Source organism: Silurus aristotelis, assembly GCF_946808225.1.
Source record: "Silurus aristotelis genome assembly, chromosome: 17".
NCBI classification, from domain to species: domain Eukaryota; kingdom Metazoa; phylum Chordata; class Actinopteri; order Siluriformes; family Siluridae; genus Silurus; species Silurus aristotelis.
In genome coordinates, this window is record NC_139590.1 from 2,046,783 (window position 1) to 2,069,324 (window position 22,542).

Here is a 22,542-nt window from a genome sequence, read left to right on the forward strand (position 1 = left end):
TAACACTAGTAGTAACACTAAATTACTGATCAGTAGCAGAAGCTTATGCTGAATTATTAACCTATAATTGACTGACACCATAAATGACCCAGAAATGCTAACTACCTTGATGAAATGGCTAACAACATCGACCTTATACTCACTAGCACATTAAACACTGTTGCCCCCATTCGGTTAAAAAGGTTTAGAGAAAGAACACCGGCACCATGGTATAATAATACGCATGCCCTCAAGAGAACAGCCCGTAATCTGGAGAGAACATGGAGGAAAACTGAAGTGGAGGTATTTAAAATTGCATATAAAGACAGTATGCTCAGCTACAGACAGGCGCTAAAAGCTGCTAGAGCTCAACACCTGAGCAAACTCATAGAAAATAACAAAAACAATCACAGGTTCCTTTTCAGTACAGTAGCTAAACTAACTACAAATCAGGGATCTGAAAATTGTGTTCCATCACAGTTTAGTAGTGAGGACTTTATGAATTTCTTTACTGAAAAAAATAAATAACATTATAAAAACAATTGTGGAGGTCCAACCTCTGACAGCATCTCCTTACATTATCTTGCCTACAACTCCACAACTATACTGTTTTACATGTACAGGACAGGAAGAGCTGTATGATGTTATTATCAAAGCTAAATCAACAAGATGTCAGTTAGATCCAATTCCTACTAAACTACTGAAGGAAGTGTTATATACAACTGGTGAGCCTCTTCTAAATATTATAAAATCCTCACTATCGTTAGGTCATGTCCCTAAAGGTATTAAGCCCCCTCATTAAAAAACCTAATCTGGATCCAAACATGCTATCGAATTACAGACCTATTTCAAATCTCCCATTTATGTCTAAGATTTTCGCTGCCCAGTTATGTTCCCACTTGCAAGAGAACAATATCTTTGAAGAGTTTTAGTCAGGTTTTAGGCCCCATCATAGCACAGAAACTGCCCTAGTTAAAATCACTAATGACCTGTTTATAGCTTTAGACCAAGGCTTCATCCCGCTGTTGGTTCTACTAGATCTTAGTGCTGCATTCGACATTATAGATCATGATCTTCTCCTCGATAAGATGGAGATTAAATCCTACCTGTCTGATCGTTACCATTTCGTAGATTTAAATGAAGAGTTATCCAGGCTAATGCAAGTAAATATGGCGTGCCGCAAGGTTCAGTTCTAAGACCCCTGCTCTTCACAATATACATGCTTCCGTTAGGAAATATTATTAGAAGGCATGGAATTAGCTTCCATTGTTATGCTGATGATACTCAGCTATATATCTCATCTAAACCAGACGATACAGCTCAATTAGCTCGAATAACTGAGTGTGTTAAGGAAATAAGAGATTGGATGACCCATAACTTTCTACTACTAAACTCTGATAAGACAGAGATTTTGCTCATCGGCCCAAAAACTAGTATACAGAAGCTCCAGCATCTCAACCTGCTTTTAGACGGATGTTCTGTAACCACTAGTTTAACATAATGTTGACACATTGAAGATGGCGGCGCGGCAGTAGCTCGCAGCAGCCGCTCCGGACCCAAAACGGTGCTACTCTCACTTTGTAGCCCGCCTTACCCAACACATGGACATCAGAGCAACCGGTGTCCCTGTGTACAACCGAAAAACCCTGAAAGAACTCAAAAACAACCCAAACAACACTATTAATGATGACCTGCGGCAGAAGCTACGCGACCTCGGCGTGCTCCGAGAACCAGGCCTCCAGTCCTCGGCATCGCCTGCGGCGGACAGGCGGAGGAGGGGGAATCGGAAGCGCTGCGCAAGAAAACAGAAGCGCGGAAAGTGAGCGGGTGCTAATGCTAGGCTAAAAGCTAACCCTAGCCGGCCCGCTCTACCATCACTACTGCTGGACAATAAACTAGACTATATCAGACTCCAACAAGCTACTCGGCGTGAGTACAGACACTGCTGCATTTTTGTGTTTACGGAGACGTGGCTGAGCGACAGAGTTCTGGACACCGCCATCCAGCTGGACGGGCTAGCCGCGTTTCGTGCCGACAGGAATGCAGCTCTGTGCGGTAAGACTCGCGGCGGCGGTCTGTGTGTTTACATCAACACGGAATGGTGTAAGAACTCTGTACTTGCTTCCACCTACTGCTCATCGCAGATGAAGTTTATTGTTGTGAGATGTAGACCTTTTTATTTACCCCGGGAATTCACCACCGCTATTGTGCTCGGAGTGTACATACCACCTAGCGCTAATGCTAAGGACGCGCTCAGTGTGCTCTACGGGACCATTAGCGGACTTCAAAACTCACACCCTGACGGATTGTTTATAGTCGCCGTAGATTTTAATCACGCAAATCTCAGGACTGTGCTCCCTAAATTTTTATCAGAATGTGGACTTTGCAACCAGAGGAGAAAACACACTGGATGTTGTTTAGACAAACATCCGGGGCGCATACTGGGCGAAGCCCCGCCCCCACCTCGGTTACTCAGACCACATCTCTGTTATGCTGATCCCAGCATACAGACCACTCAGCAGGCATTCAAGACCAGTTCGAAAGCAAGTGAAAACCTGGCCAGCAGGATCCATGTCTGCTCCCCAGGACTGTTTTGAATGCACTGACTGGGACATGTTCAGGGAAGCTGCAACCAATGGCGATTTCATCAACTTGGAGGAATACACGTCAACAGTGACCAGCTACATCGGCAAGTGCATCGATGACGTGACTATCTCCAAGACCATCACTACACGCTCCAACCAGAAGCCGTGGATGACCGCCAAGGTGCGTGCGCTGCTAAAAACAAGAGACTCTGCCTTCAGAGCAGGGGACAGGGCGGCCTTGAAAACAGCAAGGGCCAAACTGTCCCGTGCCATCAGAGAGGCAAAGAGATGCGCACACGCCAAGAGATTTCACGGCCATTTCCAGGACAGCGGAGACACGCGGCGCATGTGGCAGGGCATCCAGGCGATCACGAATTACAAGACTACATCACCTGCTTGTGACCGTGACGCCTCCCTCCCAGATGCGCTGAACGACTTCTACACCCGGTTCGAGGTGCAGAACAACATGGTGGCGAGGAAGACCATCCCTCCTCCCAGTGACCAGGTCCACTTTTCAACCACAGCTGAAGTTAGGAAAACTCTATGCAGAGTTAACCCACGGAAGTCTGCTGGACCAGACAACATTCCTGGCAGAGTGCTCAGGTAATGTGCACAACAGCTAGCAGATGTCCTCACTGACATCTTCAACATCTCCCTGAGCAGCGCCACTGTTCCTACGTGCCTCAAGACGACGACCATCATTCCTGTGCCTAAAAAGTCTTCTGTCTCCTGCCTCAATGACTATCGTCCCGTTGCACTCACACCCATCATGATGAAGTGCTTCGAGAGGCTCGTCATGAAGCACATAAAGACCCAGCTTCCACCCGCACTGGACCATATGCGAACTGCATGGGGTCCAGTGCGGGTGGAAGCTGGGTCTTTATGTGCCTCATGACGAGCCTCTCGAAGCACTTCATCATGATGGGTGTGACGATGCTATCTCCACAACCCTTCATCTGGCCCTCACCCATCTGGATAACAAGGACTCTTATGTAAGGATGCTGTTCATAGACTTCAGTTCAGCATTCAACACAATCATTCCTCAGCACCTGATCAAGAAGCTGAGCCTACTGGGCCTGAACACCTCCCTCTGCAACTGGATCCTGGACTTTCTGACTGAAAGACCTCAGTCAGGCAGGAAACAGCATCTCCAGCACCACCACACTGAGCACTGGGGCCCCCCAGGGCTGTGTGCTCAGTCCACTGCTGTTTACTCTGCTGACTCACGACTGTGCACCAATGCACAGCTCGAATCACATCATCAAGTTTGCCGATGACACGACCGTGGTGGGTCTAATCAGCAAGAACCACGAGTCAGCATACAGAGAGAAGGTGCAACGGTGAACAGCCTGGTGTGGAGCCAACAACCTGTCTCTAAACATCCGCAAAACTAAAGAGAGACTTCAGGAGAACACAGAGTGACCATTCTCCACTGATCATCACTAAATCCTCAGTGGAGATCGTCAAGAGCACCAAATTCCTTGGTGTTCATCTGGCGGACAAGCTCACCTGGTCACTTAACACCAGCTCTATCACCAAGAAAGCCCAGCAGCGTCTCTACTTTCTGAGAAGGCTGAGGAAAGCTCATCTCCCTCCCCCCACCCTGACCATGTTCTACAGAGGGACCATCGAGAGCATCTTGAGCAGCTGCATCACTGCCTGGTTTGGAAACTGCACCGTCTCGGATCGCAAGACCCTACAGAGGATAGTGAGGACAGCTGAGAAGATCATCGGAATCTCTCTCCCCTCTATCATGGACATTTACACCACACGCTGCATCCGCAAAGCACACAGCATTGTGGATGACCACACACACCCGTCACACACACTTTTCACACTCCTACCATCAGGGAAACGGTTCCGAAGCATTCGGGCCGCCACATCCAGACTGTGCAACAGTTTTTTACCGCAAGCCATCAGGCTCCTCAACAAAGAACTGAACTGAACTCTCTCTCACACACACACACACTTACACACAACTGTGTGACTGATCTGCACAAACCGGACTCAACACCCATCATACACTTCATTCACCCAGGTTTCAATACCAATCACACTTTTCACTTTGCAAAATGTTTACATGCCGTCTGTTGTTGATTCCGGGACTTATTATTTTGCACAATATTCTGTCCAAATCCTTTGGTCACTGTTCACTTTATTTTTGATTGATGCTACTGCTGAATTGCACAAATTCTGTTTACATTTTTCTGTTTACACTGCACCTTATTCTGTTACGACAGGTTTTACTGGTGGAGCTATTTCCATTTTTATTTTTATTTTTATATTTTGTGTATTGTCCTGCACTGTCCTGTGTTGTCTGCACTGTCTTGTGTTGTCTTTTGCACTGTTTGCACCAGCTGCACACATGCACTTTATGTGGCGAGGATCTTAGTTCTCGACCCTGTGTTTTTCTGTTCTGTACTGTTTGTTTTATGTTGTTTTATGTAGCACCTGGGTTCAGGAGGAACGTTGTTTCATTTCACTGTGTACTGCATCAGCTATATATGGTTGAAATGACAATAAAAGCTTCTTGACTTCTTGACTTGAACAGTAAAAGACCTGGGAGTTATTTTAGACAGCAACTTGTCTTTCAAATATCATATCAACCAAGTTACAAAAACAGCCTTCTTTCACCTTAGGAATATTTCTAAGCTAAGAAATATGTTATCTATATCCGATGCAGAGAAGCTCGTCCATGCGTTTATGACCTCCAGAATAGATTATTGTAATGCATTACTAGGTGGATGTCCTGCATCATTAATAAACAAGCTTCAGTTAGTCCAGAATGCAGCAGCCAGAGTTCTTACAAGGTCAAGAAAATATGATCACATAACCCCAATCTTATTGTCCCTACACTGGCTTCCTGTTACGTTTTGAATAGACTACAAACTACTGCTACTCACTTAAAAAGCACTAAATGGTTTGGCTCCCATGTATCTCTCCAGTCTTTTAACACGCTACAATACGTCACGCTCCCTGAGATCTCAAAACTTAACTTAACTTGTGACAAGGAGTTTTTCCTTGCCACAGTCGCCACAGCTGCTTATCAGGGATAAATGCACACCATTCACCTTCACTGTTGATTTCTGTAAAGCTGCTTTGAGACAATGTCTGTTGTGAAAAGCGCTATACAAATAAACTTGACTTGACTTACAATAACACTATATATCAATTATAAACAAATATGTGCTAATTCTTGGTTAGAATAACAATTAATTAGTGATTATTTAATTAGGAAATAAAGTTACTGATTAATACTGGTATAACATCCTGCCTGCACTTACCCACAGTAATGTTAATGGAGCTGCTCCTGGATGAAGTGGAGTTACTTTCCCTGTATGTGTAATCACAGGTGTACTCGCCCTGATGTGAAGGTTCTACAGTCAGAGTAAATGTTGTTGTAGAGTCTGCAGTTTCCTTCTTTATTGATGTTCCAGTTTTATATAAACTGAAGTCTACAGAGATGCATGTTGGGCTGGGTGTGGAACATCTGAACTGAAGAACTTCTCCAATTGATACCACAGAGTTTGGGGAGATCCGAGTCAGTGTAGGAGCCTGCATGTCTAATAAAACAGAGAAAAAGTCATTAATACCTAAATATGATTAAACAAGTTTTTGGAACAAAAAGAATATTAACTTACTTGAGCACACGACTCCAGCATCTTCATGGTGTCCACAGTTCTCTACTCCAAATCCTCTGTGTGAGCACTGATCTATGTAGCTCTCAGTTCCATTACACTGAACATCATCCAGCCAGGTTGGTTCACGTCCCTGACCAAAGCGAGCATTACGAGGAGCACTGACGGCTTTCCCACATCCAAACTGCCTACACACCACCTCTGCATCCTTTAAATCCCAGTAATGATCACACACTGTTCCCCACTGGGCTTTGTGCAGGATCTCCACTCGACCACAACAGTTACTCTGACTGTTCACCAGCCTAAACTTATTATGGACTGATTAATTATATAAAACAACACAAGGTTTTTATTAATGACTGATTTTTATGTAAATCGGTTCTTCTCATAAGCTTTAAACATTTTATAATAGGACAACAGCAGCTGAGTTTGCAGAAAAGTTTGAACTATAAACAAGCCTTGCATTTTTTATGAATGTCAAACTGAAGTTATTATAAAAAGTGTTTTCCATCTGAACTACAGAGTCTCAGCTGAACAGTTCAGCTTGTTGATAAGCCCAAGCCATGCAACACTTGCTGGGAAGAATAACAATGCAACTTGACTGAATGAAAATAATTTGCATCATCACAAACGAAGGTTGAAGGAGCAGCTTATCAGAATAGGATCAAATGTAGATGTCTATAGACCTTCATCTTCCAGGGGTTCTTAAATGATCAAATGTAATTGTAAATGTAGGTAAGATTTCTACCACAGTATTGCTGGATTTTCAAATCTGACAAAATTTTCTGATTAATATTCTATAATAGTTTTATGGTTATGTTCCTGTACTTATTATTTCTATAATATTAAATTAAACAGGGAATCATATGGTACAACGTCCATATTTTTATCATATATTCATATGTAATTGTTAGAAGGAGAGGAGTTTATGATCACAACACCCTGTTGTTTATCTTCTAATAAAATGGAACGTTTTATTCTTTTAATAAAAGTAACTCTAAATAACTGATCAGTAGTAAAAGTTTGGCTGAATGATTCACCTATTACTGACTTACAGTGTTTGTTTTTGGCTGTTAATGAAGCCACTTGCAAAATACTATATTTAAACTGTAAAAAAAAATTGTTAATTCTTGGTTAGAATAACAATTAATCAGTGATTATCTAATTAGGAATAAAAGTTATTAATTAATACTGGTTTAACATCCTGCCTGCACTTACCCACAGTAATGTTAATGGAGTTGCTCCTGGATGAATTGGAGTTACTTTCCCTGTATGTGTAATCACAGGTGTACTCGCCCTGATGTGAGGCTTCTACAGTCAGAGTTAATGTTGTTGTAGACTCTGCAGTTTGCTTCTTTATTGATGTCCCAGTTTTATATAAACTGAAGTCTACAGAGATGCATGTTGGGCTGGGTGTGGAACATCTGAACTGAAGGACTTCTCCAATTGATACCACAGAGTTTGGGGAGATCCGAGTCAATGTAGGAGCCTGCATGTCTAATCATACAGAGAAATAGCAATTTAATACCTAAATATGATTAAACAAGTTTTTGGAACAAAAAGAATAATAACTTACTTGAGCACACGACTCCAGCATCTTCATCATGTCCACAGTTCTCTACTACAAATCCTCTGTGTGAGCACTGATCTATGTAGCTCTCAGTTCCAGTACACTGAACATCATCCAGCCAGGTTGCGTCAGTTCCCTGACCAAAGCTGGCATTATGAGGAGCGCTGACGGCTTCATCACATCCAAGTTGTCTACACACCACCTCTGCATCCTTTAAGTCCCAGTCATCATCACACACTGTTCCCCACTGGGCTTTGTGCAGGATCTCCACTCGACCACAACAGTTACTTGAACCATTCACCAACCTGATCTGATTATGGACTGATTTATTATAAATAAAAGGCAGAAGATTTTGATTAATTACTTTCTAATTTCTGCCATTCACTTTCAGTCATGAGTCAGAAAGAGCTTCTTTTCCAAAAAGAAAACATTTATGGACACTTCTATTTGTTACTGTGTTTGCTTAAGAATAATTTTTGTGTTCTGTCTAATAAATAACCAGTTTGACAAATAATAAACACTACATCTAATGTGGATCTTTTTATGTAAATTCCCTAGAAATGTTTTACAAAAACTTTGCAGTCTGTACTAAATATTTAAGCCTGATACATGCAGCTGGATTGGAAGAATGTCAGTTTAACTCGACTTCATTAAAAATGTAATTGTACAACATACAAACAATTAACCCCATTGTCAGGCCCATGCAATTCACACCGAGGCCTTCAGTGGTGTCCTACTGTCAGGGTGATGTCGCGGAAGCGAGAGTAACTCAATCATGTCTTTATTTTAACTCAAAATACACACACAACCCGAAGAGTCATCAACCAAAAGGATATCCGCTCAGGACGAGTAATCCACAACAAAAGGCAATATCCAGAAATGAAAGTAGATTACCAACGCAAACGAGTAATCCTCTGAGACAGAGTCAGGAGACAGAACCAGCGGGAAAAGCTGCGGTCGAGGATCCACGGTATCACCAGCATGACATTCAAGAACCGACAGTCTGTGACTAGAGAACGTGAGTTTATATAGTTTATCCTTAATGAGTCACAGCTGTTGGCAATCAAGGCCGGCGCGGCCTAACGAGGCAGCGTGATTGCTACAGAGGGGGGGCGTGGCAGGGGGATCCCTGACAGCTACAGAGGGGGGGCGTGGCAGGTGGATCCTGACAGTGACCAAGGCATGGCAGGGGGATCCCCGACCGTACCCCCCCCCCTCCAGGGGCGACACCTGACGCCCCAAAACCCACCTACGCCAGGCAGGTCAAGGCCATTCCGAGGAAGGCCTCTCCAACCACTCAGGTTCAAAGGAGGCCCGGTTAGCATTACTGGGACAGGGGAGAACTGGGAGGAGCCCAAGGCGAAGGCGTCCTCTGTGGAGGTCCGGAACGGAGTGACGCCAATCACGATAATCAGGATCGGAGTGACGCCCATCACGGAAATCAGGAACAGAGTGACACCCATCACAGAGATCTGGAACGGAGCGACGCCCATCATGGAGATCTGGAACGGAGCGACGCCCATCATGGAGATCTGGAACGGAGCGACGCCCATCATGGAGATCTGGAACGGAGCAATGCCTACCACGGAGATCTGAAACGGAGCAATGCCTACCACGGAGATCTGGAACGAAGCAATGCCTCTAGAGAAGACCAGAGGCAGAGCGTCGTCCTCTGCGGAGTTCAGAGGCCGAGCAACGCCCATGGTGGAGTCCAGAGGGCGATTAAGGCCCACTGTGTGGAACAGGAAATGGGCGACATCCATGACGAAGACCTCGGCGGAGATCTCAGGTCATGCGACGCCCACGGCGGAGTCCGAAATCCGTGCGACATCCGGAGATTGAGGCGGAGACCAGAGGTTGAGCAACAACCACGGCGGAGTTCAGAGCCTGTGCGACGCCCATGGTGGATTTCAGAGACACAGTGACACCTCCGGCGGGGCCTTGAGCCATAATGACGCCCACAGAGGAACTCAGGAGTGCTTTGTCCTCGTCTGAGGGACCTTAAGAAGAGACGATACCTGGAGAGGGACTCGGAGAAGTGACGTCGCCTGGATAGGGATTTGGAGGCGTGATGTTGCCTGGAGAGGGATTTGGAGGCGTGACGTCGCCTAAAGAGTCTTGGTCCACGTCGTCCCCATCGGAGAGGCTTGGAGGCGACTCTGTAGATGCTCTGAGATGAAAAGGCACGCCTGCAGGAACCTCGGAACAGAGCGGCACACTCGTAGGAACTTTGAGACGGTGTGGCATGCTTGTAGACACTCTGAGACAGAGCAGAGTGTCCACGGGAACCCTGGAACAGCACAGCACGTGCGTAGAAACCCCGGGACGGAGTGCTTGTGGGAAGTCTGGAACGGAGCTGTGCGCTCGTGGGAACTCTGCAACAGACCCGCGCGCTTGTGAGAACTTTGCAACAGAGCCGAGCGCTCGTGGGAACTCTGGCGGAATGGTATGCCCGTGGGAACCTCGGAACAGAGCGGCACCCTCTGCAAAATTGTGAAGCGGAGCGGCACCGTCAGCGGAACTCTGAAGCCGAGCGGCGCGCTCGTGAAGACTCTGTGGCACCACAGAGGGCTCGTGGAGACTTTGTGGCGGTGCGCTCGTGGAGACTCTGTGGCGGCGCGCTTTGTGGCGGAGCGCTCGCGGAGACTCTGTGCAGCGCAACGTGGGCGTATAAACCCTGGGACGGAGCCGCACGCACGTGGAACTCCGGAACGGAGCTGCGCGCTTGTGGGAACTCTGTGACAGGCCGCGCCCGCGTAGGAATTCTGTGACAGAGCCGAGCGCTCGTGGGAACTCTGTGATGGAGCCGCGCGCTCGTTGGAACCCTACGATGGAGCCGCGCTCGTGGGAACTCTGCGACGGAGCTACACGTTTGTAAAGACTCTGCGACAGAACTGCGCCCTCGTGAAGACTCTGGGATGAAGCCGAGTGCTCTGTAGAACTCCGGGACTGAGCCATCTCAGACTCGAGGGAGCTACAGTGGAGGTCTGCCATGTCCTTCCCAAACATCCCCAGGAGAAGCCTGATAAAGTCGGCGTACGAGCCAAGATCGTTTCCATTGGCGCTCCACAGCGCGCTGGCTCGAGAGAGAGCGTCAGCAGCCAGGAGGGAAATGCAAAAAGCGATATAATTAATGGTTCTGAAAAAGCTTAACAACTGTTTTGATCTGTTTTGGCTGATCTTTCTTCACAATGTCCAGCTTTGCTTGAAAAGTCTGTCTTTAAAATGGTCTTGTAAGTCTATCTGAGACCAGTCTGTTCATTGTGGTATGAAAAAAAGAAAACAGCTATTGAATCTACAAGAATTTTAAACTTTGCTCTGACTAGTGTGATCTCTGACCATCCAACCTAAGAACGTCAAAATACTAACAACACCAGGGTTAATTGGCCCGGTGTCAGCAATTAGAATTTGATTGGTTAAATTAACAGTTTTATTGTCATGTATTTGAAGCTACAGGTGCCCACAGTGTTGATTCTGAAGGCCTTAAGGCAGATTTCTTTGACCCTGGCAACACATGATGGCTGACATATGATTGGATAGAAACTCTAACATAAACATACATTACTGAAACCATTACAACCAAAAGAAAAGCACTGAAATGAAGAGAATACACTTTAGTAATTATTTAATAAATATTCATTAGGGAAAATTTTTTTAAAAAGTACGTCATTTGTTCTGATAGTATTAAGGCCAGCAGAAAATACTTTGTTGGCCCTAAAGGCTCGCCACTGATTAAACAATGTACATGTACAATGAGACATTCACATTTAATATAACATTCATGAAATATAAAGATACTGATCTGAAATAATTTACTAGTAACTCAATAAATTACATATATTTAATTTGGCAGATACCCTTCTCCAGAGCCACTTATACATGAAGTGTAAGTTTATACACCTGAGCACCTGATGGTTAAGAGACTTGCTCAAGGGTCCAAGAGCAGCAGTTTGGTCTGAACCACTGAGTTATAAAGTCACCACATGTTGTGATAACAGCATTACAGTTCTCCACCTCTTCTTATATTACCATTTTGTTATTTTAATAATAAAAATAATTTTGTAACAGCACACCCCGAGTAACATTAATTATCAACAGCAGCTGTTAAGCAAATCAAATTTAACAGCCAGCCAACTTCAGCTTGTTGTGGAATTTGCAGCTGTAACCCGGTTCTGAAGATCTGTATTTCAAGATTATGGGGTTCTGTCAGGCCTCTTATCTTCACCAGATGTCCCCATTGTTTCCTTATGTTGTTTTCTTTTGTTCATTAAGTCAATCATCTTCCAAACTTCAACCTGTTTGAGTCTGTTTCTGCTGTTGGGTTCACATACTACTCTGTGGCACAATCTGAGAGAGGGTCTGACCTCAAAAACGCTGTTGACTCTGTTTTAACTTCTAGCTCAGATTTTACATCTGATTGAGTTAATTTATTAACATTTTATGTTAAAATGACTGAAATTAATTGCTTACAAAATATATATATTTTTAATTAATTAATAAAAGGAAATAAGTGATATATAAATATAATCACATTTATAAGAATGTCATAAAGTAAAAGTTTGTACCTGAGCAAGTAACACCAGCATCACCATGGCTACAGTTGTGTATCCCAAATCCATTATGACGGCACTGTGTGATCTCACTTTCACTTCCAGAACACTGAACATCATCCAGCCATATTGCGCCACTTTCCTGACCAAAGTGGGCACTTTGATGAGCACTGACAGCTTTACCACATCCAAGCTGTCTACACACCACATGTGCATCATTCAGATCCCAGCTATTATCACACACTTTCCCCCACTGGTTATTATGATAGATTTCCACTCTACCAGTGCAGGAGTGATTGCCACCAGTGAGTCGTATGTTAGCAGCATCTAATACAAACAAAATGCATGTTAATATTCATTCTTTATAATTAATTTAATTACTTCACTGATATCTTACTGCCTTTTTTTATTGTACAGTATATTTTCCCATCAAGTATAAATTATCAGTATAATTATCTAAACCCCAAAAAAGCATTAGTAGACTATCAGGAGATCAGGGAACATGATGTACAACTAGATTACTCTGTCAGCGTGTCTCTCTATGGCAGGGGGGTCAAACTCAGGCCGACGGGCCAAATCTGGCTCGCGGTGTAATTAAATTTGGCCTGCAAGATCATATCAAAAGTGTATTAGAGCTGGCCCACCAGTATGTAGCGCATACACCGCTAATACTACAAATCCTAGAATGCTTTGTTAGTACATTGGCGCGTCAGTCGAGACGGCTAAAGCGCCTTCCTCCTTTTCTGTCCACAATCATCGGTATCCATGCCACCAGTCTCCTTGAACAAACTTAATCCACCCCTCCCCAAAAATGGGCAAACGAAAGATGGAAAACAGGAGCTTTCAAGACAGGTTGGAGGCAGATTATCTGTTCACGAATTTAAAGGACAGACCTGTTTGTCTCATGTGCGGAGCCACCATGGCTGTAACGAAAGAATATAACATAAAAAGACACTATGAAACGAAACACCACGACAAGTACAAGGACCTGGACGTAAAGCACAAGTTCCAGAAGGTAGAGGAGATGAAAAAAGTCTGGTTTCATGGCAGACTATGTTCACAAAAGATAAATCACAAAGTGAGGCTGCTGTAAAGGCTAGTTTTACTGTGGTAGCAGAGATTGCTAAATCAGCCCGGCCGTTTAATGAGGGTGAGTTTGTCAAAAAGTGCATGGTCAAAGATTGCGACATCGTGTGCCCAGATAAAAAGCAAGCATTTTTAAATGTGAGCCTGAGCAGAAACACCATGGCTGAGCGTACATGTGAGCTCACCACCAATTTACATGAACAGCTGATGAAAAAGGGAAAAGATTTTATTGCATACTCCCTTGCTGTGGATGATACATCTGATACTGCCCAGCTGTCAATCTTTATCCATGGAGTGGACTCGAGTCTGTGTGTTACAGAGGAACTTTTGGGATTAAAATGATTGCATGGCACAACCACTGGAAAATAAATCTTTGAAGCAGTATCCAAATGTGTAAATGAAATGAAGCTGCTTTGGGATAAACATCTGACGACAGATGGTGCGCCCGCGATGTGCGGTCAAAAGAATGGGCTGGTGGGCAGGATTCGGGAGAAGAGGTGGGAGAACCATGCAGGTAAGCTTACAGTTTATCACGGCATCATACACCAGAAACCGTTGTGTAGCAAAGAACTAAAAATGAAACATGGTACCTTAACACGAGTAGTTAACTTCATAAGAGCCAAAGGTTTAAATCACCGCTAAGTCTTTTCTGGAGGAGTTTGGTTCGGAATACACAGACGTGCCCTATCACACAGATGTAAGATGGCTAAGCCGAGGAAGAGTACTGAACAGATGTTTTGAGCTGCATGAGGAAATCTGTCAGTTTGTGGAAAGCAAAGGGAAGTATGAACTATGAGTAAACTTTGAACTATAAACAAGCCTTGCATTCTTGATGAATGTCAAACTAAAAATATAATAAAAAAGTGTTTCCAATCTGAACTACAGAGTCTCAGCTGAACAGTTTCGCTTGTTGATAAGCCCAAGCCATGCAACACTTGCTGGGAAGAATGACAATTCAACTTCACTGACTAAAAATAATTTTGTATCATAACAGATAAAGGTTGAAGGAGAAGCTAATAAAAAAAAAAATCAAATGTAGATGTCTACAGACCTTCATCTTCCAGGGGTTTTTAAATAATCAAATATAAGTGTAAATGTAGGTAAGATTTCTACAACAGTATTGCTGAATTTTCTAATCTGACAAAATTTGCTGATTAATATTTTATTATAGTTTTATGGTTATGTTTCTGTACTTATTATTTCTATAATATTAAAATAAATCGGGGGAATCAAATGGCACAACTTCCATATTTCTATCATATAATCATATTTATTTGTTAGAAGGAGAGGAGTTTATGATCACGAACCCTTTTTATTATATTTCTTTAAAATGGAACGTTTTATTATTTTAATAATAGTAAGAATAAATAACTGAACAGTAGTAGAAGATTAGGCTGAATTATTCACTCATCACTGACTGACAGTGTTTGTTTTAGGCTGTTAATGAATCCACTTACACTAACACTATCTTTTAATTATAAACAAATATGTGCTAATTCTTGGTTCGAATAACAATAAATTAGTGATTATTTAATAAGAAATAATAATTACTGATTTATACTGGTATAACATACTATCTGCACTTACCCACAGTAATGTTAATGGAGCTGCTCCTGGATGAAGTGGAGGATGTTTCCCCGTATGTGTAATCACAGGTGTACTCGCCCTGATGTGAAGCTTCTACAGTCAGAGTAAATGTTGTTGTAGACTCTGCAGTTTGCTTCTTTATTAATGTTCCAGTTTTATATAAACTGAAGTCTACAGAGATGCATGTTGGGCTGGGTGTGGAACATCTGAACTGTAGGACTTCTCCAAGTGATACCACAGAGTTTGGGGAGATCCGAGTCAATGTAGGAGCCTGCATGTCTAATCATATAGAAAAATAGTAATTTAGTACATAAAAATGCTTAAACAGGTTATTGGAACAAAATAATAACTTACTTGAGCACACGACTCCAGCATCTTCACCGTGTCCGCAGTCCTCTAATCCAAATCCTCTGTGTGAGCACTGATCTATGTAGCTCTCAGTTCCAGTACATTGAACATCATCCAGCCAGGTTGGTTCACGTCCCTGACCAAAGCGAGCATTATGAGGAGCACTGACAGCTTTACCACATCCAAGCTGCCTACACACCACTCCTGCATCCTTTAAGTCCCAGGCATCATCACACACTGTTCCCCACTGGGCTTTGTGCTGGATCTCCACTCGACCACAACAGTTACTTGAACCATTCACCAGCCTGATCTGATTATGGACTGATTAATTATATAAAAAAACAAAGTTTTATTAAGGACTGTTTTTTTCTGTTCATTAGTTGTACTCATAATTATAAACACATAATAATATTAGACACAAAAGCAGCTGAGTTTGCAAAAATCTAACTATAAACAAGCCTTGCATTCTTGTTGAATGTCAAATTGAAGATTTTATAAAAAAAGGTGTTTTCCATCTGAACTACAGAGTCTTAGCTGAAAAGTTTAGCTTGTTGATAAGCCCAAGCCATGCACCACTTGCTGGGAAGAATGACAATTCAACTTTACCCCATGTAAATAATTTTGTATCATAACAGATAAAGGTTGAAGGAGCAGCTTATCAAAATCTAATGTAGATGTCTATAGACCTTCATCTTCCAGGGGTTCTTAAATTATCAAATGTAAGTGTAAATGTAGGTAAGATTTCTAACACAGTATTGCTAAATTTTCAAATCTGAAAAATATGCTGATTAATATTCCATTATAGTTTTATGGTTATGTTCCTGTACTTATTATTTCTATAGTATCAAATTACACAGGGAATCATATGGTACAACTTTCATATTTCCATCATATAATCATATGCAAATTTTTAAAAGGAGAGGAGTTTATGATCACCCTGTTGATTATCTTCTTATAAAATGGAACATTTTTTTTTTTTAATAAAAGTAACACTAAATTACTGATCAGTAGTAGAAGCTTAGGCTGAAATATTCACCTTTTACTGACTTAACAGTGTTTGTTTTTGGCTGTTATTGAAGCCACTTGCAATAACACTATATTTAAATTATTTAAATATATGTGCTAATTCTTGGTTAGAATAACAATTAATTAGTGATTATTTAATGAAAAATAATAATTACTGATTAATACTGGTATAACATCCTGCCTTCACTTACCTGCAGTAATGTTAATGGAGCTGCTCCTGGATGAAGTGGAGTTAATTTCCCTGTATGTGTAATCACAGGTGTACTCGCCCTGATGTGAAGAAGCTTCTACAGTCAGAGTAAATTTTGTTGTAGACTCTGCAGTTTGCTTTTTTATTGATGTCCCAGTTTTATATAAACTGAAGTCTACAGAGATGCATGTTGGGCTGGGTGTGGAACATCTGAATTGAAGAACTTCTCCAACTGAGACCACAGAGTTTGGGGAGATCCAAGTCAGTGTAGGAGCCTGCATGTCTAATCATACAGAAAAATAATAATTGAACACCGATATATGTTTAAACAAGTTTTTTGGAACAAAAAGAATAATAACTTACTTGAGCACATGACTCCAGCAGCTTTATGGTGTCCATAGTTCTCTACTCCCAATCCACTGTGTGAGCACTGATCTAAGTAGCTCTCAGTTCCATTACACTGAACATCATCCAGCCAGGTTGGTTCAGTTCCCTGACCAAAGTGAGCATTACGAGGAGCACTGATGGCTTTACCACATCCAAGCTGCCTACACACCACCTCTGCATCCTTTACGTCCCAGTAATGATCACACACTGTTCCCCACTGGGCTTTGTGCTGGATCTCCACTCGACCACAACAGTTACTTGGACCATTTACCAGCCGGATGTAATTATGGCCTGATTTATTATATTAAAAACATAAGGTTTTTATTAATGACTGTTAATTGTTTATATACTCATAAGTTACAAAATGTAATAATAGATAGAACAGCAGCTGAGTTTGCAGAAAAGTTTTAACTATTATCGAGCCTTGCATTCTTGATGAATGTCAAACTGAAGTTATTATAATAAGTGTTTTCAATATGAGCTACAGAGTCTCAGCTGAACAGTTCAGCTTGTTGATAAGCCCAAGCCATGTAACATTGCTGGGAAGAATGACAATTCAACTTCACTGACTAAAAATAATTTTGTATCATAACAGATGAAGGCTGAAGGAGCAGTTTATCATAAAAGGATCAAATGTAGATGTCTATTGACCTTCATCTTCCAGGGGTTTTTAAATGATCAAATGTAAGAGTAAATGTAGGTAAGATTTTTACTATAGTATTGCTGAATTCAAATCTGACAAAATTTGCTGATTAAAATTCTATTATACTTTTATGTTTATGTTCCTGTACTAATAATTTCTATAATTGTCACGGTTTTCCGGTTTCGCGGTGCGCACTTTGCAACATTCACTTCCAGGTCGGCGGCCAATTTGGGGTTTTCCTGCATTGCCCGGTATTTAAGGACTTGAAGAACCCTCTGTCTCTGCCGGATTATCTCTTTGGTCTCCTCAGATTGTTCCGAGGTCCTCCAGCCTTTCGCCTGTTTGTTTTTTAAGGACTGTTTTTTCGCTTTTGTCTCTGTTTGTTTTCCTCCTCTGCGTTTTCGGTTTTGGGTTATTTTTGTGCTATGTTTTTGCCTGGATTTCTATGCTGCATGCTCGGACTATTTTGATGTATTTTTGGACTTTTGGGTGGTTTTGCTTTTTAAATTGTTTGTTGGGATTTGCACAGTTGTTTTGGCTTTTCAAATGGTTACTCCCTAGTTTGTTAATTAAAGACTTTTATTATAACTGTCAGTCTGCGTCCTGCATTCCGGTCCCTCCAGCAAGTGCCTGACAGAAAAATCTGGCCAAAATGGACCCCGCGTGTGCTTAGTATATAGGAACCGAGATAAACACCTTGGCTCAGGTCTCGGCCAGCAACACCAGGACCCTCACCTTACAGCAGCCATTGGCAGTTCCACAGTTAAAACCAGTCCTAGCTACGATAACCCCCTTGAGAGCCTCACCTAGCCCCGCCTGCACATTTCTCTGGGGAACCCGGATCTTGCCACTCCTTTCTCACACAGTGCATTGTGTGAGCTCCAGCCTTCTTCATTTCCAACCGTGCAAGCCAAGGTGTCGTACGTGGTATCCTTGCTGACCGGAAAGGCTCTGTGATGGGTGACCGCCGAGTAGGAGAGCCAGTCTGCCTTCTGATCTTCTTTTGCCGCCTTTTCGGGTTAGCTCCGCAAGACCTTTGATACTTCCACTCCCCGGCAGGATGCTGCACGGTCACTTCTCTCAACCACCCAGGGTTGCCGAGTATGCTGTGGATTTTCACAGAGACACGGTCGAAAGTGGTTGGGACCACACCGCTTTGTATGACACCTTCCTGTGAGGCCTTGCTATGGATGTGAAGGATGAGCTGGCTGCCCAGGAGTTACCAGTTGGCCTTGATGGTCTAATCACTCTGAACACCAGGATTGACCGGAGGTTTTTGGAGCGATGCGTTGAAAGGCAATTGAAATGCCCTGAGCTTGGTCCTCAGTTCCCAGTTTGTCAGAAGACCCCTACAGAACCCCTGACTTTGCTTCAGCCTATGGAAATAGGGCACCGACATTTATTGCTCACAGAGAAGGAGAGGCACTGCTCTGAGGGGCTCTGTCTCTATTGTGGGGAACCAGGGCACATGGCGGCCTGGTGTCCAGCAAAAGGCAGGGCTTACCATTGACTGGGGGAGCCCACATCAAGCCAACCACTGCCTGTCTTCTTCAAACCACTTCTTAAAGTACAGATCTGCATTTGAAACCATACCCACAAATTGGCGGCATTCGTTGACTCCGGAGCAGGCTCTGAATTCCTGGATGAGAACATGGTCTGTCAATTTGGCATCTCGACTGAACAGCTGCTTACCACCCTGCAGGCCTAAGATGGGCACACCCTTTACCAGGCATCTTGCCGTACCAAGCCACTGCTTGTTACCATCTCCATACCTGCTTGTGACCATGACGCCTCCCTCCCAGATGCGCTGAACAACTTCTACGCCCGGTTTGAGGTACAGAACAACGTGAAGGCAAGGAAGACCATCCCTCCTCCCACTGACCAGGTGCTCTGTCTAACCACAGCTGAAGTGAGGAAAACTTTATCCAGAGTTAACCCACGGAAGTCTGCTGGACCTGACAACATTCCTGGCAGAGTGCTCAGGGAATGTGCAGAACAACTAGCAGATGTCTTCACTGACATCTTCAACATCTGACAACCCTGAGCAGTAACGTTGTTCCCACGTGCCTCAAGACAACGACCATCATTCCTGTGCGAAAGAAATCGACTGTCTCCTGCCTCAATGACTATTGACACATAGGAGACACATTAAGACACAGCTTCCACCCTCCCTGGACCCCATGCAGTTTGCGTATCGACCATTCCACGGACGATGCCATCTCCACAACCCTCCATCTGGCCCTCACCCACCTGGATAACAAGGACTTATATGTTCGAATGCTGTTTATTGACTTCAGCTCAGCATTCAACTCAATCATTCCTCAGCACCTGATCGAGAAGTTGAGCCTACTGGGCCTGAACACCTCCCTCTGCAACTGAATCCTGGACTTCCTGACTGGGAGACCCCAGTCAGTCCGGATCGGGAACAGCATCTCCAGCACCACCACACTGAGCACTGGGGCCCCTCAGGGCTGTGTGCTCAGCCCACTGCTGTTCACTTTGCTGACTCACGACTGTGTAGCAATGCACAGCTGGAACCACATCGTCAAGTTTGCCGATGACACGACCGTGGTGGGTCTAATCAGCAAGAACGACGAGTCAGCATATAAAAAGGAGGTGCAACGGTTAACTGCCTGGTGTGGAGCTAACAACCTGTCTCTGAACATGGACAAAACGAAAGAGATGTTTGTTGACTTCAGGAGAAGACAGAGCGACCAATCTCCACTGATTATTGATGGATACTCAGTGGAGATCGTCAAGAGCACCAAACTCCTTGGTGTTCATTTGGTAGACAACCTCACCTGGTCACTTAACACCAGCTCCATCACGAAGAAAGCTCAGCAGCGTCTCTACTTTCTGAGAAGGCTGAGGAAAGCTCATCTCCCTCCCCCCATCCTGTCCATGTTCTACAGAGGGACCATTGAGAGCATCCTGAGCAGCTGCATCACTGCCTGGTTTGGAAATTGCACCATCTCGGACCGAAAGACCCTACAGAGGATAGTGAGGACAGCTGAGAAGATCATCAGAGTCTCTCTCCCCTCTATCATGGACATTTACACTACACGCTGCATCCGCAAAGCACACAGCATTGTGGACGACCACACACACCCGTCACACACACTCTTTACACTCCTGCCATCAGGGAAACGGTTCCGAAGCATTCAGGCCGCCACATCAAGACTGTGCAACAGTTTATTTCCCCAAGCCATCAGGCTTCTGAATACACAGAAATGAAACGGAACACAAACACACACACACTCACTCAATATGTGTACCGAACTGTACAACCTGGACTAAACACTTAACACACACTCATCTCAATCCATTCCACAACCATTTATTTAGTTATTATTTATTATACTTGACCGTACTACACTCCTTAACTGCTGTTTTTTGCACATTTCTCACTATTATACTGTTTACATGCTGTCTTTTCACCTCTTGACTGCTGCTGTTCTTTTGCACTACGTTGTTCTGTTTGTTCTGTTTATATTTACTCCCAGTTATAGTTTTTACATTTTATATTTCACCTCGCACAGTACTGTATAATTTGAGTTTACAGTAGGTGTTGTCTTGTGTTGTCTTGTGTTTTCTGTCTGCACTGTCTGCCTGTACTGTTTTTTTCTGCACTGTTTGCACTAGGTTGCACTCGATGCACTTTATGTAGCTTGTGTTGTGTTGTAGCTTTATGTTGTCTAGTGTAGAACCAGGAGTGGCTCTCCTGATCATCCCCTCGTCCCATGCTCATGTCATGCTTGGTTTTCCCGGCTCTGGAAACACAACCCCCATCTAGATTTTAACAGTGTATGAGTCTTAGAATAGGGGGTGCCCTGCCAGACCCACTGCATTTCCTTAACCGGCCCTGCATTGTCCCGCCACGTCAGGAGCCTCGACCTGATTTTAGCTCTATCCTGGCAGGCTACCATGACCTGGGGGCCGTTTTTAGCAAGGTCAAAGCACCCGCCCTGCCACCACACCGGATATACGACTGTGCCATCGACCTGCTGCCTGGAACCTCTCCTCCCCAGGGATGTTTGTACCATCTGTCTGGACTTGAGCAGGAGGCAATGCACCAGTATATTCAACAGTCTCTCTCTGCCGGGATTATTCACCCTTCCTCCTCCCCTGCTGGGGCTGGGTTTTTCTTCGTGGCGAAGAAAGACAAGATCCTTCACCTATGTATAGACTATCTGGGGCTAAACACCATTACTGTCAAGAATCACTATCCCCTACAACTCATGGCTTTTGCATTCAAACTCCTTCAGGGGGCTTCTATTTTCATGAAGTTGGACTTCGTGCCCACCACCTTGTTTGCATTCGGGAGGGAGATGAGTGGAAGACTGCGTTTAACACCCCTTCCGGACTTTACAAATACTTGGTAATGCTGTTCGGCCTGACCAATGCTCCAGCAGTGTTCCAGGCTCTGATCAACGATGTCTTATAACACATGCTCAACTGCTTTGTATTCGTTTACCTTGATGACATTCTCATTTTCTCTTGAACCCAGAAGGAACACGTCACGTTTCTGCCTAGTCTGAGAAATGTGAGTTTCATGTCACCACCACCTCGTTCTTGAGGTTCATACTGTCAGCTGGGAAGATAAAGATGGACCCCGGCCGAATCCAGGTAGTCAGAAGTTGGCCTGACCCTGATTTCCACAAGCAGCTGAAGAGGTTCCTTGGTTTTGCCAACTTTTATCTGCGATTTATCCGGGGTTATAGCTCTATTGTGGCCCCCCTTCACCAGCCCACTTCCACCTATCGGCTGTTCCTGTGGGACTCTGACAGGCCTTCTCAAAACTTAAAGACCTTTTTACATCTGCTCCTGTCTTGGCCATGCCTGACCGGATTTGTCAATTTATTGTAGAGGTTTTCTGCTCTAGGCGTGGGGGTTGTACAGGAGTGGCACCATTGGCTTGAGAGTGTGGTTTCCTGTACGAGAACATCATCAGGA

The 22,542-nt window shown here is 43.8% G+C and overlaps 1 protein-coding gene across 1 annotated transcript in view; it reads right to left on the minus strand.

Moving 5' to 3' along the window:
* LOC310739939 (scavenger receptor cysteine-rich domain-containing protein DMBT1-like) overlaps positions 1-19,115 on the minus strand; it is a gene marked incomplete at both ends in the record, with an annotated part of 32,976 nt that extends 13,861 nt beyond the window's left edge. The window contains 10 exons of the mRNA XM_083566238.1: positions 5,849-6,127; positions 6,206-6,520; positions 7,421-7,699; positions 7,779-8,093; positions 12,338-12,649; positions 13,216-13,245; positions 15,350-15,664; positions 16,923-17,237; positions 18,514-18,695; positions 19,000-19,115. Coding sequence (XP_083422364.1) covers positions 5,849-6,127; positions 6,206-6,520; positions 7,421-7,699; positions 7,779-8,093; positions 12,338-12,649; positions 13,216-13,245; positions 15,350-15,664; positions 16,923-17,237; positions 18,514-18,695; positions 19,000-19,115 — 2,458 coding nt within the window. The remainder of the gene's footprint in view (positions 1-5,848; positions 6,128-6,205; positions 6,521-7,420; positions 7,700-7,778; positions 8,094-12,337; positions 12,650-13,215; positions 13,246-15,349; positions 15,665-16,922; positions 17,238-18,513; positions 18,696-18,999) is intronic.
* Positions 19,116-22,542: the final 3,427 nt, after the last annotated feature.